We start from the raw sequence: 18576 nt of genomic DNA on the forward strand, positions 1-18576 counted from the left end.
GGCGGTGATCTCGTGTTCTCCTAAGGCGGTGAAAGCAGGCAGATACTCCTAGTTTCTGTCCGCGGTTAGAAACTCTAGCTAAGGAGGTCTAGTAGTGAGCGTAGGGAGAGCCGAGCTGTAGTTTCTGACCTCGGTCAGAAACTCTGGCTAGGGAGGTCTAGTAGTAAGCGCGGGCAGAGCCCGAGCCTTAGTACTAGTATGCTATATTAGCCCGTTATAGTATTTAAATTTGATGTAGCAGGCCGACTTCGCACCAATTGCACTTGAGTGGCTCTTCTTGAGATGTTTGGCATCAAAGTGGCGTGTAACACATCCAGGATCATGGAACATCTGAAAACGAACCTTGTCCGGAAGCCCTTCACTCGCGAAGCATTGAAAACAAGCCTCTGGCTGCTTAGCGGTTTCAAGGTATTCCCTGGTAGCACGCAAGGGCTTGCCGTGTACGGAAATATGCTTGCATGTGCCAGTATCATTTTGGGTCTGCTGTAAATTTTCCGGCTGAACTATTGGTCCAGTCACCAGCGGAGCCGATTTAGGAACTTTCTGTTTAGGCCGGCCCCTCAACGGGCCTCCTTCCAGGACATCACAGTACTGAACAACCGCTGCGGTACCCGTATCACGTCGAAGCCATTCATCCTCCAACGAATTGGAAACAGGGTAGGAAAGAAGACTCTACACGAGATGCAACTGAAGGGGATGCATAGTGTCCTCCAAGGATGAAGTGTCGTCGCTCTATTCCTTGACCGCGGTTCCTGACAGCTGCGCCTCAATGTCCAGAAATGCTTGCTCCTCATCAAATTTCTCTCGGATCTGATGCCGTAAGCTCCGGTGCAACCTTTTTCGCGTGTTTCTCACTTCCTTCTCCCGTTGCTGGAGCCGCAGAAGCAGGCCGGGTTGTTAGGTCTCTTCGTATTACGCGCGGATCTTGTCGAGGTTGCGCCGGGCCTCTTCCATTTCGGGGTGATCTTCAACTTGTGCCCGCTGTTGATCAGTCAAGTAGCGTGGGCGTCGCGTGTCTCGCCAACGGCTTTGCCGTGTGATGGCTCGCATCAGTTCGACATCCGGGTCGAGCCCACAGATAACCCGGATCATATCGGTGTCGAGTTGCAGGGGATGATAATGATTGAGAAAGGTACGCGGGCTGGCGTGCTTCATAATCAACATATGCTGCTCCTTGCTCACCCAACCTACGCATAAGGTCAGCCACCAAGCCTTTAAATGAAATGCACATTCTACATAGAAGAACCCACCACTCTCGTTGAGCACTTTGCCACTTCCATACCGGAATTGATGGGCGTGGAATGCCTCTTTCCACCCACGGATCTCGCCAAAAGTGGCCAGCAACGCGGAAATCGTAGACTTCGGCATCTGCGTAGTCCGTTGAATGGTTGGAACCCCCTTGACCAACTCCGTTTTGCAAAAGACATACCAATGGGACTTTTTTGGGTCCAGTGGCAGCAGAAGCTCTTCACATCCTTTGCTGATAGGAAGTTCCCGTAACTTCGAAGTCAGTCCCTGATTCCGAAATGCCTTCGCATGAAACAGGATGCCAAAAAGCAACGTATGCGGGCAAATCACTAGAGAGGGCCCGTAAACGATCTCGCGAAGTGCAAAAGTAGTTCTATTGATTGGTCAGCCGCATGACCCAATTCCGAAATGCTAGAGTTCCGGAGATGCATCCCCAGAGGACTTCTATGCATCAAAAATCAGCCGAGGAATTGAGAAAGAGACACAGGAATTGCGCAGCCATACAATTTGGTTATTCCGAGAAATTTCTTAGTCCCTTCGGGAGTAAGCTCGATCAAAGGGACGGGTGGGCCTCCACGCGGGTCCTTCTGGAGGGAGATGACCAGGTCCTTGAACTGAAGACTCAACAAGGCACTTCTCCGGTGCTGCAATACAGACAGATTTCTGTCATCATGCACTACTCCATACGCAGTGGCGCAAGCTGAACTGGGAATTTATTTTCATGTAGGTTTTCCTTGCAGCGCCCAGCAATTGTGTCAGATTATAGTGCGTAGTCATCGACCGACGATATTCTTTAGCTTTGAAATTATGCAAATTTTGTCCAGCCGCATACCTGACCTTGCACGTAAGGATCACTGCAGGGCCCACCTGCGCACATATAGCTTTGAACATTCCCAGTATTTGGTCCAAATGTTACATCTTGGAACGCACATGCAATAATGGATCAACTGGTGTGACTACAGTACCGCTGCGTCCAGCGAATCGGAAGCTGACAGATTTCTAACAAATATTGATTCTTGCTTTTAAAGATTTACTCATTATTGCCATGTACCCGGGTCTCAATTTCTTGGCTTCCATTGTGCACCATAGTACTACCTAGCGCAGTAACCTGGCCAGAACTCAGAGCTGCAGGAATGATATCACAAATTTTGAAAGCCAGGATTTCTATTACAAAACACTTGTTCTGAGTGGCTCGGGGTTCTTATCAGCTGCATCTATCTAGAAACATGCGAATTTTATAATTCAAAAGATCCTTCATCCATGGATTTGACTGATATCATGAACCCATTCTTTCGATAAAACCTTACCCTTGCATCCCAATACGCGTACATATTAATGCGGCCAAACTTACGGTGTGTACGAATTCAGCCCAATATGTCTTACAAAAAACTATATCCGTACGGATCACTGATGACCATATGCATATGTGTGGTATGGCTACATTCTCAGGTGCGGAGGTTGCAGCACGCACGGTGCCTAGTTGTTCACATCAATCCAGATGTCTATAAAGTGAGGTCGATACCAGTGTACCTTGCAAGAAAGATTAAGGTTTAAGTCTCTATTCAGTGTACCTCAAGTCTGAACTTGAACTTCCAAAATGGCTCAATCCTCTCCCAATTTTGACAACATACAAGGTGATATCTGGTGAGATCCTCCGTCTAGTCTCACATCGATCTATTATACTGACCTGTATTACCTAGGCCTGGTCTGTCGAAGAAGTACGAACAGTTCTTCTTCTTCCAGATCACCAGTCCCGATGCCTTCAAGCCGAATTTGAAGAGGCTCCTGGCTCATAAAAAGATTACGACGTCGAATGATGCAATTAATAACAGGAAGATGATTGCCAAGCATAAGCAGGAAAAGCCGGGTGTTCTACAGGAAATCGCGGCAGTGAACATTGCTTTTACCTTCAAAGGAATGCAAAAAGTGAGTATCTTTAATGATTTCCCTGACTAGGAGCTGCTGTTCATTCCGCTTTTATCATAGATGTACCCTGAGGACGGCTTCAAGGACGATCCTTACCGCAAGGGAATGGAAGGAGATATGGTAAACGAGGGCAGAGATAAAATTCAGGAGTGGGATGATGCGTTCAAAGCGAGCAATGGTGGTATCGACGGAGTCTTCTTCGTGTGTGGTACTGAAAAGAAGGTCAAAGAGACCACTGCAGAGCTTGCTAAGCATTACTTCAACGAAGCTCGAGGAATCAAACACGTCATCACTCTTGATGGACGGGAGCGAGATGGAGAGAACTACAAGCATGAGCAGTAAGTCTCGGAGTCTTCACTTAATATGTTCAATCTAACCTCATCATAGCTTCGGCTATTTGGATGCGATTTCGCAGCCTCGGTTGACTGGCTTCGACGAGGAGTGCAAGAAAGGCGATGGTAATTACCAATTCATGTGCCGCCCTGGGTAAGTTCTTTTTTCTTTTTCTCCTCAATGATCCAAATACTCAACGACTCGAAATCGATAGCCGCATCATCGTCGGACACGATGGGGAGATGGGCAACGAGCCAAAGCTCATGCACGGCGACTGGGCCAAAGACGGCAGCTACCTTGTCATCCGTAAATATGAACAATTTGTCCCCGAATTCAACAAGTAAGTTCATTCCTAGTTGCTCTTTCCAACCTAAGTTTGGGGCAACAAACTAACTATAATGACTGTAGCTATTTGAAGGCCGAGTCTCAAAAGCTTCACTTGACTCCAGACCAGCTAGGAGCTCGAATGATGGGACGCTGGAAGAGTGGTAAGCTACATTCACACTGTCTTTGATTTGCATTTCAAAATACTGAGACAGGTTTGATAGGTTGCCCCGTTGAACTGCACCCCGATCAGGACAACCCGGCCCTTGCCAGGATGAACGAGTTCAACTATAATTCTGAAAGCGGCTCAAACTGTCCATTTGCCGCACACATGCGCAAAGTCAAGCCCCGCATCGACAACAGGGACAGAGACATGAACGACATCATGCGCCGAGGTATCCCCTACGGCCCAGAGGTCGGACCCGACGAGGCCAGCGAGACCAAGCTAGACCGAGGTCTTATATTTACTTGCTATCAGTCCAGCATCTCTAACGGCTTCCAGGAGATTCAAAGACGTAAGTCATGTTACCAACACTGCAAAGCATCTATGTACTGACTACCTCCAAGAATGGATCAACAAGAACACCTTCCCAGATGGCAAGGAAGATTATATTGGTGACCAAAACCCAGGACAAGATTGTATCGTGGGCCAGCTTGTGGGACGGCCGAGGAATGATAGGGACAAGGTGCTTACCACCGCTATCTGCAATGGCAAAGGAGAGCACACTTCGACCAGCTACACGCCCTTTATCCAGTCTCATGGTGGAGATTACTTCTTCTCTCCATCTATCAGTCTTCTTCAAGCTATGACTAAGGCTGACTTCTAGGGGCTAACTAGCAAACGCAAAGCCGCGCTTGGCATATGATATTGGAGGATATTGAACAGGCCTCGGGACTTATCCAGATCATGGCAGCTTTACTTACGTTTCGGAATCTCAGAACCTTATGATCTGTCACTACGGACGGATTCCTAAATGTGAAAATGCTATTTGTAGAAGTATCAATGGCGCACTGTGCGCTGTTCCACGACATAAGTCGGTGCAAGATTCATCTTCTCTACCAGTTGGTCGTGTATTACATGCGGAGAGGGCAATCTGTTGTCTCTGATGGTTTTTCGACAGGCAGCTCGCCATCATACTCAAGGCATGATGGGCCAGCTGGCAAGGTGCACATTTGCCTCTAAACCTTGTCAAGGTCCAGGTCCAGACCTCTCAATGTCATCACGACAAGGGTGATTGAAGTCGTATGCCAGGCGACGCAAGTTGATCATGTCCGAGAGGCTCATTCTTGTAAAACTTTTGCGGGAATAGCGGCGGCGACCAAATTATATAAACGATTTTCTCAAAGTTGAGTACAGAAATGAATTCGGATGTTTTTCTGTCAGGAGACCCTCTCCTTTAAGTAAGTCGTTCGGCAAGCGGGTGATCTCCATATCCTGGTATGGCATGGCCAATCATTATAGCACATGTGCTGAGTGGGAAGAACGTCATCAGTTGAAGGAACGCACCGGAAGAGTCACCAGGCCAACCACACTACCCCTCCTCTCTTACGAGGAACAGGGCCTGGTCTTGGAAAAAGATGCTTACAGGCAGATCTTGGTTCATCAAAATTCACTTATCTTGCCAGCTGCCCTCGGGCCCTTGATCTAAGACGTCTACAGCAAGGAAAGCACGACAGGTATCCTCACAGATATTCGATTTTCGGGTGTTACAACATTTCAGAAGTGCTACCTACATCGTGTTCCTTGGATAACCCGCGCGAATACATCACAATATAAAAAGTGCGGACAGGAAACCAGGCTTTTTCGGTAAGGGTATCCTGCCTTGAACTGACCGGTCCCCCAAAGCACTTATTCCACCTCCATATTACACTATCTAGGTCTCCACACTCACATTGACACCATGTATCCCTGATGCTCATGATTTGCTGCCGTGAGAACTTCAACACACGATCAATAGCTTACAACTTGATCTTCACCTCTTCCGAACGTATGCTGAGATCGTGCGGGGGCTATCCGGAGCGCCGTTGTCTGGCACCCCCTGAGACAAATTAGTATCTAACAAAGCAATCATGGGTTACAAAGGACGTTGTAGAGCACACCTGCTGGTCAGGACTCTCTTGAAAAGATCGTTTTTGCATCACAGTGGGAGACAGGCTCTCTGTCTGGTCGGTGGCATGACGGGGAGAGGCAGTTTCGGGAAGAAGGTCCATGTTGCGAGTCAACGAAACACTGAGTTGAGAAGGTAGATGGAATGAGAATTAAGGAGATAGCTGATCATTGTATACGATATTTGTGACAAAGAGTCTGTTCGAAGTCATAACATGGTTCAAATACAGGCTATTGCACACGAAGACTTTAAATTCCGTGGACTCAACTGTTAAAGGTCGAATCTTCTCCCACTCGTTTACTCACTAACGGCTTGCCAGGCCTTTCTTTTCGACAGTCATCTGAGTCAATTCTTTTAGACCGGACAGGCTGTTGTAGCTAATAATATGCAACACTGAATTGAGAACTCATTTTCATCGCATTCAGATGCACATTACACATCGTCGTCGACAATGTGAGGCGGGGGTATTCAGAAAAAAGATATTCCGCGACCAATGATCAAGCCACATATTATACGCCTAATTGAATATCACAGTGAACAACTTTTGATATTCTTGGTCGCTCGTTTCTGCGTTGGCGTGCACGGGAACATAAGTATCCTGCTTTGATGATTTCTCCCCACGCTCGTGAAATTGATCAGTGTAGAACTTTGCCTGATGGGACTATCACTGCTTGTTTCTATCGTGTTATGTTAGTCACATTTCTTTATTGTCCGAGTATTGACCCGTGGCAGGTGTCTAGCCCAATCCTCTCAGCCACAGTCCCCTCTTAGTCCCCTCTTATCATGAAGTCAGTATTTGGACATGTGCACATTCATTTTTATAAAACTAACTATCCTCTAGAATGGAGTCGCAAGACCCACGCCATTTCCAGACGTAAGTCGGGCGGCTGCTTAATACTATCCCTTCTTGGGCATTGCTATAAAGAGTTGTCACAATGTCTCCGGGGTTGTAGAGTAGGTGGGTTTCGGCATCGGGTCGCCTGTCGCTTTCCCACATTGAAGAAACTTCGAGGGCAATGCTCAGGGGAATAAATATAGCATTCATCAATTCATACTAGCAGACAGGAGGGTAATTTGAGATTCAAGTCCCATCAAATATACTTACTCCAAGTAGAGTCTGATCGACAGCAATGAACCAATGACAGTGAATGAATTAGACGCAGAATGTATCGAATAATTTCTTTATCTAAGAATGAAGAGAAAAGGAAGAAAGACAGACACATTGATGCTGTATTGACTTGATGCCTGGGTCATCCGTGGAACTCTGACCACGTCTTGATGGTTAGACTCGCTCTACCAGTCGACCGACAAATCGAGGCCCTCATCAAAGGCTACTAGTAGATTATTTAATTAACGTATAAAGTGAAACAATTGAAGAAATCAATGATTGGCTAGCAAAGTAGTTTCTCATCACTATAGAACTAGATTTAGCATTATACAGTTCAAACCGTCGATCAAGACGGATAGGAAAAAGGGAAAACTCAAAATTCTGCCATAGTATAGAGTGTCCATGTCAGTGAGGTCAAATTTACCCTCGCCGTAGGCGGGGTTGAACAGCGGTTCAATTTCTTTCATCTCTACGCTTTTACTAAGTAGCGGTGAAAACATCGCATCTTGATAAGTGCAGTGATGTCATACTATCTGCATCTTTTAAAAGTCCCACACCTTGTGACGTGCCAGTTCTTCAAGTAAAAGAGTGCATTAATACGAGAACTTTAAGTACAAAGGGGGAAAGAAAAAGAGAGGAAAGAAACCATGAGACAGGAACCTTTGTGGGGTCCTGTCACGTCAGACAAACAGTGCAAACTTTTACAAGTCGGAGATATCTGGCAGAAAGACAGTCCAGTCAAGTCCAGATCGTCACACACCTTTCCGTATAGTAAAATATTAACATACTTACCAGGCCCTCGCCAGCGAGGGCCTGGCACCGACAGAATAAAAGTCCCACAAACAATAAAGTTCTACCTATGTTCAAAAAGGCTTTACCAAAGAACCATCATATTAATCATAATGTACAAGCTTTGTATAATAAACGGTCTTTTAATCACTTGAGAACAAATTGTGCGTTTTTTTATTTTTTAAAACGTCTCCCTGAGGCCCTACTAACTTGTTTAAGAGACTCATGTTTGCATAATTCAGGTGGTACATATTTGAACGCTAACCCCTCTCTTGCAAGGAAAGTTACTATGTATATGTACATATCATATGCACCGAGCAAATGAGGATATGGTGGTGACGTGTACCTAAGTATTACAGATCGTGCCCGTAAACGGATAGTTATGTTTATTTCTTCTATAAAGAATTCGATCGATTGATCGGAAATTGCTACTACAACAAAGTCGCGCCCCCGAGGTCTTAGCTTTAATCAATATTCTTTACAATAGTCTTTACAATGTTTTACAGTAATGTGCACCTTGAAGCTACCTAGGAATATCGGTAAAATCTTGTGGAAAAAATGAACTTATATGCACATGTGTAACGCTGCTATGCAAGGAGGCTAGGAAAGGAAGCGGGTGGATAACCCCAACTAGCAATACGGATTCCAATTTGCATAAGATAGCCATATTGCATTGAAACATGCGGTCAGCCTACAGCTGAGTACTTAGGTACCATGGAGAGAATCGCGTGCAGCCTTTGTGCAGACTTGATTACGTGGCACACCTCAACAGACACCATGAATGCCTAACTGCAAAGTGGGTTTGCCTCTTGAGGTGCCCCAATTTCCAAGCATTAACTGCATAATGGTGTAATCTAAATCAATTTTCTTAGATGCCTAAGCGGTGCATGGACAGGCTTCGCCTCTTGGAATTGCCCGATTTCCAATCACTGCCTGTAGGATAGTGCCCACTAAAAGTTTATAAACAAACATCCCCCACCCTTTTTCAATCTAATTGCTCTAACCTTGGAAGAAAAATTGAAGACAGATAGACTCATCAAGTCGTTCCAATGGCAGCCCCTAACAAGAAAAACATCCAGGGAGACATCTGGTAAGCCATGAACCTGGCCGAAGCTGCAGTCGAGACTTTTGTACTGATGATATTAGGCCTCGTCTCCCCAAGAAACACGAGGTGTTTGTCTTTTTCCGGATCACCGACCCAATACTATTCAAGACACACCTAGCCAAGCTCGTTCCCTTACTCACCACTGCCCGCGATGCTGAGAGGACCAGAGCTGATATATACAAAAAGAAGGCCGCAGACACTCTTCAAGGGCTCATCGAACTATCTGCCATCAATGTTGCCTTCTCTGCGAAGGGTCTAGCAAAAGTAAGTCAGACATTAATCTGTCGCTATACTAGCAACACTAATTTATGCCAGCTTGGAGCTGAGACGTTCAAAGATGATATCTTCAACAACGGAATGTGGGAGGACATGACTTATCCTTTGCCGGGGGATGACAAGACGAAGCATAACGGCCTTGATGACCAGCATGATTGGTATCATCAGTTCACCCCACGCAACGGATACATCGACGGCGTCTTCATTATTACCGGTGATAGTGAAAAGACTTTGACTGTTACTCATGAGATGGTCAAAAACACCTTTGGTATTAACATTCAGGGCGCGGACAAGCCAAGTATGCAAGAAATTTTCCAACAACAGGGACATGTCCTTCATGATGACAGAGAACAGTAAGGCACCTTTTCTTTCTTTAGGTACCTGAGATCCAACTCACCTGTACGGTTTAGCTTCGGATGGGTTGATGGTATCTCCCAGCCCATTGTCATTGGTCTGGATACCGATGAACAGATCGAAAAAGCCAAAAAGGGCTTGAAGCCGATTCACCCAGGGTAAAGTTTAACCCATCTTTACACGATCTTACTCGGAAATGATGATTTCTAACAACCCATGCTAGTACGATCCTCGTTGGGGGCGAAAACGATCAGTCAAACCACCCAGCTTGGGCCAAAGAGGGGAGCTTCATGGTCTTCCGCACATACGAGCAAAGAACACCAGAGTTTGTCCGGTATGTGCATCTCTTCAGCTTTGCTTTCTGATTTATGGTTAACGACCATCTCAGTTGGTGTGCTGGCAACATAAAAAAAATGAAAACTCTAGGCATGAAAGGACCAGTTCCGGACGAGCTACGCAAATTCTCTTCCCGTGTCGTAGGAAGGTGGCCCAACGGTAAGATCCTTTGACCACCTAAGTTTTTTTGATTCAGAGATTTACAGATTTGATATATACAGGAGGTCCACTCGAACTTCACCCAACAAAAGATCCCACACCTTTTTTCGTTCCCGATCCAATGCTGAACAAGGACGCCATGATTAAGGATTGGAAGGACAAAGGTGAAGACGTGAAAGCCAATCTTGCAGAGTTGGAAGCTATAAACCACTCAGATGCTTTCACTTACGACCCTGAGGACCAAACCAAGTGCCCTTACGCTGCCCACATCCGGAAGTGTGGGCCACGAGATGACTTTCCTGGTTATGAGAAGCATCTGATGATGCGACGGGGAATTCCATACGGGCCACAGACAGAGCAAAATGAAAAAGCCGGTTTTGTGTCCCAGCACGACCGTGGCCTCCTGTTTGTTTCCTACCAAAGCAGCATTGAAAATGGATTCCGATTTGTCCAGAAAGGTACATCATCCAGTCACAGGCAGAGTAAAATTTATGGTTAACAATCTTTTTACAGTTTGGGCAAATGAAGAGGACAAGCCTGTTGATTTCACCGACAAGTTGGGCAATGTCGGACCCCAAGGTATCGATGCCATCATCGGTCAAAAGCCTCCGGACTGGCGCCACGAGGAGGATGTTACCAAATACGAGGATCCAGCTCCAGTTGCCAATTTCCCCGATATAGAGAAGCCTGTGCCAAAACCTAACAAGCATTTTATCCCCATTGAGCGCTGGGTGATCCCTCGCGGTGGTGAATACTTCTTCACTCCTTCGATTTCCGGATTGAAAGATACTCTTTGTAAGTGAGCATCTGGTCACTGCCGAGGCAAACAAATCCATCGTGTGATTTGATGCTTCCAACTTTCGGGGTTCGTCTTTTCTGTTGGATAGTCTAGTTCTTTGCGCATCTCTCGATAGCTACTATGGTTCGATATACGTTACCGTTCGCGTTGACTAGAACCAACTTCGATTAAATCAAATATCTGTGTTTTCCAAGGTTGTAGAAGAATGACAATAGACATTGCAGGTTAAAGATCCATGGATTGATATCACAAACCGTTGTCCAGCTTGTTATTCGCAAAGCGAGTTGTGAGGTCTTCTAGAATCTGAGAATACTACATACATATCTTTACGTAGAATACGTATTGGCTGCCAATATTGGTAATAGACGTTTGTATGCCCTTGATAGTGCTATATCTGTGGTGTGACTCAAGTTAGCACCGTATATGTAGCCATTTCCATCAGCCTTGCAAGGTTGGGATCAATTACATGTCGTGCGGCCCCCGGGGGAGTGGTTTGATATGTAAGCGTCCCCCTATCCCATGGCACGTCGGTACCAGACATTGAAAAGGTAATTCCATGTTCTAAATTACACAGATACCCACTTGTTTCCTGTTACGCTGTCAAAATAGGATTCATGCTTCGATCGTTTCATCAAGTATTTCAACTATCTAGAGCCTTAGATCACTGAGATCTGGTTCCCACTCTTAATGTCTTTAACAATTTCCATGAAAACAGAAAGTGCAGCTATCACAAAATTCCCTCAATTGAAGACGTAACAAAAACGTTTGAACAATTCAACAGTACTAAATACTGTTACATTCTGCGATTCAAAAAGCGGGTCCATTTAGAAAGGGTTTACGGAGCGGGACGATCCACATTTGGCAGAGTGAGGCAAGGAGGTTTGGATCGTCGTCATACATTCTGTACTACGCAAAGCGTAGATCCGTATATTATACATGTTTCTGGGACCAATCATTCGAGTCCTATGCATGATAAGATCTCCATATTCGATCCTTGATGTTACACTGAACGACTCTGGACCGATAGTGATTTCACGTTGAAGCAATATATCATTCCCTTGCATAATATTATGATTTGTGCACCCAAGGATGAAGAGCTTGATAATGAATGATGATAATTTGAATTTGAAAATTGGATGGAGACCATACCTATATATTCCCTCTTAAGTCCCGAAAGTACAGTGACCTGACACACTTAGCTTCTGAAATTTCTAATTCACACACGCTTGAATTCCTCAAAACCTGTATTCCTCCAAACTCGAAATCCCCCACCCTCTCAACATGCAGCTCTCATTCCTCCTTCAAGCCACTCTTGCGTTGGTCGTCTCTAGTGCCTGGGCCCAGGATGCCGCGGTCACCGCCGATAACACCCCTACCTGCCTTCGTATTTGTCGCGATGATCCTGTTGAGTGCCAGGCCGGCTGGGTCTCTGCACAGATTGCTGCAGAAGGCGAGGAGGAGGTATGTACCCACTTTACCTGCCCCATGAATTGATACTAACTGTAGAGAAGGCTTGCTGGACTTGCTGCAGCGAGTAATTTGCCAAAATGCCACCGAAGGAAAAATGAGGATTACCCGTATCGAATATGCATATGGTTGGAACTTGGACTACCACCTGTAAGGTACATCGGCCCATGGTCTGCATGACGTCAGTTCTGTAAAATAGTCTTTTTGCATCCTGAGCTTGGTGAAATAATAGTGCTATTGGGGGAAGATTACGCAATAAGGTTGCAGTATAATCAATATCAGTACTCAGCACTTGAGGCTTCGATCTCCTGCCTGCAATTCAATTCCCAAAACCTCAGCTGGTGTTTCATGATACAGAAATTCGCCCTGCTTAATCCAAAAGGTTCTTTTTTCGTTTTAAGGAACACCTTTGAATTCTTTGATAAAATATTGATTGCGTAACCTGGACGTACACTGGCAGCACTTGAGTAGGTCCAGGGATGAATCGCCATACCTATATATCCCTCAAATACTGTACGATATAGACACACTTGTCCACTGGCAGTACAACATTTCAGTAATCCTATTTTTACAATTAAAGTCATTTCCGGAACCTATAGAGAGCAAGGATGGTCACCGGGCATGTTGGCGCCGTACTCATGGCTACTGCCTTCAACTTCCAAGGTTCTACACATGTTGGAATAATACCGAAATGATATTCGATTTCTATTCTTGGGTCATCACCTAATAACTAATAGGGTTGGTCGCATTCAGTCGATCCAGAATCTAAAACAAACTCGTCAGTGCTAATTCAAGGGTTTTTCTTCCACGGATGTACTCATACCCAATCGTTAAGGTCAGCATCGTTATCTCGGAAATTCTCGAACCCAACGTCCAGATGCTCTGATTAGAAAGTCAGGCTAATTGATCCTTTTCGCATTATCGTTCATCACTCATCACTCACCAGCAGTCACATTGACGTTCTGAGGGACAAGACTGTTCATCGCCCAGCTTCTCAAAAAGTCGCTAGCCTCGGGCGCATTACCCACCTGGCTAAGGTCGTATCGGACGGCTGCTTTGAGTTAGTAATTCTGTCAGTTCAGAGCCATGACAAGGTCTTACCTTCTTCTCCGTAGCCATTGGCCGTCACGAAGTCGAGTGATGCTCTAATTTCATCTTCGTATACCGAAGTAGGCTCCTCGTTTGGACATCCGTCGGTGACCGTTAGAATGAGTAGTGGACGTTTCAATCCGTTACCATTTCTCACTGGTCCGTAAAGGAAATCTTCCAACACTTTGTCTTTTAGGTTTGTGCCGAGCCTGGTCGATCCATTGGGGGTGAACGTCATCTTCGAGGAAAGATCACTGGGACTGATGTCATTGAACTTGTCGCTCTTGTTAATGAAGCGCAGATCGACGAGCGCGCCCGCTGGAGGCGCAGCTTGTGTAATAAGGCTTGCTATTCTTTGAACCATAGTTGCTTGCCGATCCATGCGGTTGTCATCCTTCATAGAGCCACTGTCATCTGAGGTAAACACGCTTTAGCATTCTATACATCCGCAAATCAATTAAATCGACTTACCGCAGTAAAAGACAGGCTTATACAATGCTTGGCGTGATATGATGGTCACGTTTTTAGGCGTTGCACCCGCGAAAGCCGAACTGCTCAGAATCCTCGCTGAGTTCTCTGCTACCTGAGCCACATACTCACTACCAGTAGGGTAGAAGTCCTCAAGACCCTTTGCTTGGATAAAGTTGTCAAGGTTTGACTTGAACTCCTCTGCCGTGTGAGGATTTGGGATTTGCTACGTTGCATCAGCCAATCTGGAATGAAAATGATAGATATGAGAAGAGACATACACCTGGTGTTGGTTCCGACAATGCAGAAACACGGTTGATGGCATTAAGGCCAACATCCTTGAAGTTTTTGAAGTAGGCTAGAGCGAATAATCCAGAGCTCACGAGAAAGTTCTCTAACTCGGGCTTCCATTCCGGCGCCTCGTCTTTGGGCCGAATGGCCTTATGGATGGCAGTATTAGTGGACTTTTCAGCAAGCTTCTTAGGGGTCTCGCCAATTTGATTGGCCTTGTCCATAGATGCTCCTGCCTGGACGAGGGCGCGAATGGCCTCGTGGCTGGCGCCTTGTCGGATCGCCGACATCAAAGGAGTGTCACCTTTCGGGTCTGAGACTGGCTCATCCGGCTTGGAACCGTGCTTGAGCAGTAGTTCGACAATACGACCGCTGTTTGGGGCTTGAGTGGCCGCATAGATAGGGCTCTTGCCACCCGGAGGCACTCTATTGGCGTCGGCACCAGCTTGCAGAAGAAGCTTCACTGAACCTACGTGGCCGTGACGGATTGCAACATCAAGGGCCGTGTCACCATAGATATCCTCATCATCAACTTCGAATTGTATGAGGAGTTGGCCAAGGTTCTCTAGAGTAAGAGTTCCACTCCTCGCGTGGGTGTGAAGATTTTCCGACATGATGAAGTACCCGGCCAAGTAACGGTTGGGAAAGGCTTGATTTTGGGATTGCAGCAGGGTGAGATACTCTCATCGAGGACTTCATTGCAGCCGTACTTATACCCTCGACTAGACGCCATAACACCATTTCTGGAGGTGTTTGACAGCGTCACCGTGACTATTGATACGTAATGCCCACGGGATCACCCCGCTTCTGTGAATGCAGGCGATCTATCACCCAGCTTGCACATGTTCCAAGGTAACACGATCATCTTTCCACAATTGGCTCCGAAATGAATGAGAACCCACGCTTGGATTCAAAAAACTGACGTCAAATAAATTGGCGATCTGGTCTCCCTCTCGTTGATCACCAGAACGTGATATCAACTTTCTAGAAACGTACCTTAGCTCATTGGTTTAGCGGGGTTTCACAACAGCTTCTCCCTTGCGTGAATGTCCAAAGGACCGCTAGTCCCTGCAATATGGGCCTGTATTCAGCTGGGTTGTTTTTTTCTATTGACACCACATGTGCAGCTTGAATCATTCATAGGCCGTGAAACATTAAGCTAAACCATCGTGCTGTAGCCGACCTATTTGACGATAACTTGTCGGAGTGGGTGTTTGATCTAGCCGTTTGGAGTAGTTGAGCCGAACAGGTATCCCCGGTTGAACAATCTCGCCAAAAGATCAATCTCTTTCCTGATTATTTTTCTCCTGGTTGTTTGATCTAACTTGGACAGCATTTCATGAGAATAGCGCGAGAGCTTATGTCGAATCTTGTCTCCGGGCTATCACCATGAAATTTCCATATCGTTTTTCTCTTCTCAATTCAGGCGACAATGGCTTTGGTGGCGTTGATTCTAGACCCTTGCAGCAGAGTATCGATGAAGATGATGCCAGTGGCGCGGCTGAATGTTGCACTTGGACCTAGACTCCTCTTAGGCTCGCACCTGCACGGATACCTGAGATCATGGTTCTTTTGCAGCCAAGAAAGCTAAAGAGAGATCCGGAACTCTACAAAAGTGGGGAGCGGAGCCGGCAGAACACTGGCCGCACGACCCTTCTGTTTTTGTGAGCGACGATCAAATCCAAGTTTTGTCGAATCTGTTCATTTGATTGACCACCCTGTGCAATCTTGAAACTTAACCTTGCATCCAAATACGAGCATGTGAGGTGGCATCGTTGACGTAATTGATACATTGTTGATGTTCGCGGCGGGAGGGAGGGTCGGCGAGCCCGGCTCCCTACAGATCGGTAGAAAGTAAGACCCACAAGGTTCGGACCGATCGGTGCCTAGGTTGCAACTGAATTGTGACTGAGAATTCACGGCGCAGGGGAGGAAAAAAGAGTCCTTCCGATCCCAAGTCTAATTAAATAAGTAACTAGTTAACTAGTTACCGCAACACTGTTGCCACATATTTCATGCTTCACAAAACTGAACACCAGCACTGAAGTCAAGGAAAATAAAAAGGAAAAGAAGATACACAAAAAATGTGACGATCATATCATGGTTGCTACTATCCAAAATTGGAAGAACTATGTTGTTGGAAATCTCCCTAAAATAGTGTTTCTATCCAAATGGCATTGCTAGATATCCAAAATATGATGAGGCATGTCTAGGCACGCTCGGTAACAATGGCTTGAGAAAGCATTTGATTTCTAATTTGCCAGATGTTTGCTCGTACACCATAGTAAACTCAGTAAACTCTTATTATGTTTCCCTCCCCTGGGCACTATCTGCCACCTCTGTATCCTCTGAATATATCCTACTATCGTCATCTCTGGAGATTTTCCATAGCTTTTGAGAGCACAGGTTGCCTAGTTGTGAATCAAAGAAGCTGCCCAGAACTCCACTTTGACGACTGGGTAGGAATCCTCTCCTTTCCGTGCGACCTCATATAGCAGGATCTGTCTTTGCCGTCTGTGCTCCACATGAACCGCACACACTTCTTCGCGCCCTTGTAGTTAGCGCATCTTTCGGCACAGTCCTTGAAAGAGTTAGCCCTTCCACTCCCCAGATCCGAAAAGCCCTCATCGTCAACTACACAGAAGTTAGTCCATCATGATTCTCAATGTGATATGTCTCGGGGTAAACAAACGTTTGCCGTAGTAAATCTTGAACTTCTCATTTCCAGCATCGATAATGCATAGATCATCACCGCGCTCTGTGACACGATGATTAGTTTGGATCAAATACAGACTCGCACTTCTGACAGAGTGGTAAGCTCTCGCTACTCACCGGCGTCGTAGATGTTTGTACGGCATTTTCCATCAGGACCTTCTCCGTTGCACTCGATGTCTAAAGCTTCATATGCCTGGCGAAGCCCTGACAATTTGCCTTTGAGGGTCGCGATTTGCGAATTGAGCGCCGCGATCTCATCGTCCTTGTGATCGAGCTGCAATTTCAGGGCTGACTTGTCATTCTCAAGCTTCTGCTTGTCAAGACTGATATTTCCCTTTTCAGTTTCACACTGCTGGTGTTTCAAACGCCATTCTTCTTTTTTCTGTTCAAACTGCTCAGCCTCCCGACGGCAGTCCTTCCCGGCGTTTTCCAAGGCAAGCTTATCAGCTTCGCATTGATTCAAATTGGCAGGATCTTGCTGGTTGCTGAGACAGGTTTGGAGCTTTTGTTCAGTTGCCGCAAGATCTTCTGCACACCCAGGTTCAGGGGCTGGGGGCTCGACAACATCATCGACGACCTTCGCGACCGTGATAAATGCGTTAGCTTCTTTTTGATCCTTGTTGTCACCTAGGACGAAGAAGCACTTTTCAGCTCGTTTGCCAGCCTTTCGGTAGGAAATTGCGTCACATCCCTCAGCTGCACATTGAGAAGCACAATCCTGGACGTTCAGTGCCGGTCTGGGCGTCGTATTGGCTGACGCGAGAATTGAACCGCAGGTCCACTTCCAACGGACGTCGTCGATCAAGACCTCGCCTTCTTTGGTACCTGGATCAGAGCAGCAAGAGTTGGGATCATCCGATTCCAAACAGGTTGGAATTACTTCCGTGAAGCCAATCCAGGCTTCGTCAGACTTCTGGTCCATGTTGTCGCCCATCACGAAGAAGCAGTTTTTTCCACCACGAGCTGGTGGGCCCTTCGCTTTGAAAGCTGATGCTTCACAGGATGGGTCGGCCGCGCACTCTGACGCACACTCATGAGCATTGTTGAAAGTTTGGGCATTGTTCGGATTGAGGGATATCAACTTCGACCCACAAGTGAACTCGAAAGTGCGGTCAGCAATGACCACCTTGCCAGTCGTCGCTCCACCGGTACAGCAGGCGTTGGGATCACTAGAGGCCAGACATGTCGAGGATTCGCCAATCGGGATTTGGTCGGTAGCGAAGGCAAAGGCTGCGCTTAGCAGCAGGAGCGAGCATTTGACGATCATGGTCAAGGTGAAGGACTAGATGATGGTTGTAGCAAGAAAGAAACCATTTGAAGCGATCCAAGCCCAAGTAAATACCCGAGGGAAGCGGCGATCAAGCTCCCCACAGCTCTTGTCTCACTAGCGTAGCAATGGGGCTCCACTTGCATGGTAAGACATCACGTAGAGCTATGCGGCCATTAAGAGGGAGGGACAGAGGTGTCAGAATCATATACCGATTATCGAGTTACACGAGTGGACCCAGAAGTGGGTATCTGCCTGGGGTATTGGAGTGATCTGATCATTCAGTTCATCTCAGCCTTGCATAGTATGTGGGTCTGTACCATCGTAGCCATGGACTAGACATGGTGTTGTCTCATTTCGGTTACACAGCATGTCCATCAGAATGGAGATCTGCAAGGACGATGAATAATTATG

General features: G+C 46.3%; 6 protein-coding genes across 6 annotated transcripts; 3 read left to right on the forward strand and 3 right to left on the reverse strand.

Annotated features, from left to right (window-relative positions):
- Positions 1–732: 732 nt before the first annotated feature.
- On the reverse strand, positions 733–1952 carry N7455_003542 (uncharacterized protein; the record flags this gene model as incomplete). The annotated part of the gene is made up of 3 exons (XM_065604514.1): positions 733–835; positions 917–1621; positions 1753–1952. Coding segments are annotated over 3 exons (1008 nt in total), but the record flags the coding sequence as incomplete, so codon positions are not given.
- An 893-nt stretch (positions 1953–2845) lies between these two features.
- On the forward strand, positions 2846–4658 carry N7455_003543 (Dyp-type peroxidase; the record flags this gene model as incomplete). Its single annotated transcript, XM_040959964.1, has 8 exons — positions 2846–2892; positions 2949–3174; positions 3235–3512; positions 3562–3660; positions 3722–3847; positions 3916–3995; positions 4056–4346; positions 4399–4658. The coding sequence occupies 8 exons, from the start codon at positions 2846–2848 to the stop codon at positions 4656–4658; spliced, it is 1407 nt and encodes a 468-aa protein (XP_040809567.1).
- Positions 4659–8885: 4227 nt separating this feature from the next.
- On the forward strand, positions 8886–10869 carry N7455_003544 (Dyp-type peroxidase; the record flags this gene model as incomplete). The annotated part of the gene is made up of 8 exons (XM_040959997.1): positions 8886–8926; positions 8983–9205; positions 9257–9570; positions 9628–9729; positions 9795–9905; positions 9960–10066; positions 10129–10524; positions 10580–10869. 8 exons carry the CDS (start codon positions 8886–8888, stop codon positions 10867–10869), a joined length of 1584 nt encoding a protein of 527 aa, XP_040809592.1.
- A 1277-nt stretch (positions 10870–12146) lies between these two features.
- Positions 12147–12486, forward strand: N7455_003545 (uncharacterized protein; the record flags this gene model as incomplete). The annotated part of the gene is made up of 2 exons (XM_065604515.1): positions 12147–12326; positions 12397–12486. 2 exons carry the CDS (start codon positions 12147–12149, stop codon positions 12484–12486), a joined length of 270 nt encoding a protein of 89 aa, XP_065463006.1.
- Positions 12487–13149: 663 nt separating this feature from the next.
- N7455_003546 (ankyrin repeat protein) lies at positions 13150–15054 on the reverse strand (the record flags this gene model as incomplete). Its single annotated transcript, XM_040959972.2, has 6 exons — positions 14891–15054; positions 14171–14829; positions 13893–14115; positions 13434–13835; positions 13276–13383; positions 13150–13214 (listed from the first exon to the last, which is right to left on the reverse strand). Exons 1-6 carry the CDS (start codon positions 14919–14921, stop codon positions 13150–13152), a joined length of 1488 nt encoding a protein of 495 aa, XP_040809569.2. The 5' UTR covers positions 14922–15054.
- A 1548-nt stretch (positions 15055–16602) lies between these two features.
- Positions 16603–18332, reverse strand: N7455_003547 (uncharacterized protein; the record flags this gene model as incomplete). The annotated part of the gene is made up of 3 exons (XM_040960018.2): positions 17013–18332; positions 16873–16938; positions 16603–16814 (listed from the first exon to the last, which is right to left on the reverse strand). Exons 1-3 carry the CDS (start codon positions 18160–18162, stop codon positions 16603–16605), a joined length of 1428 nt encoding a protein of 475 aa, XP_040809594.1. The 5' UTR covers positions 18163–18332.
- Positions 18333–18576: the final 244 nt, after the last annotated feature.

Source organism: Penicillium solitum (genome assembly GCF_028829755.1).
Source record: "Penicillium solitum strain IBT 25940 chromosome Unknown utg000001l_segment0_segment0, whole genome shotgun sequence".
NCBI classification, from domain to species: domain Eukaryota; kingdom Fungi; phylum Ascomycota; class Eurotiomycetes; order Eurotiales; family Aspergillaceae; genus Penicillium; species Penicillium solitum.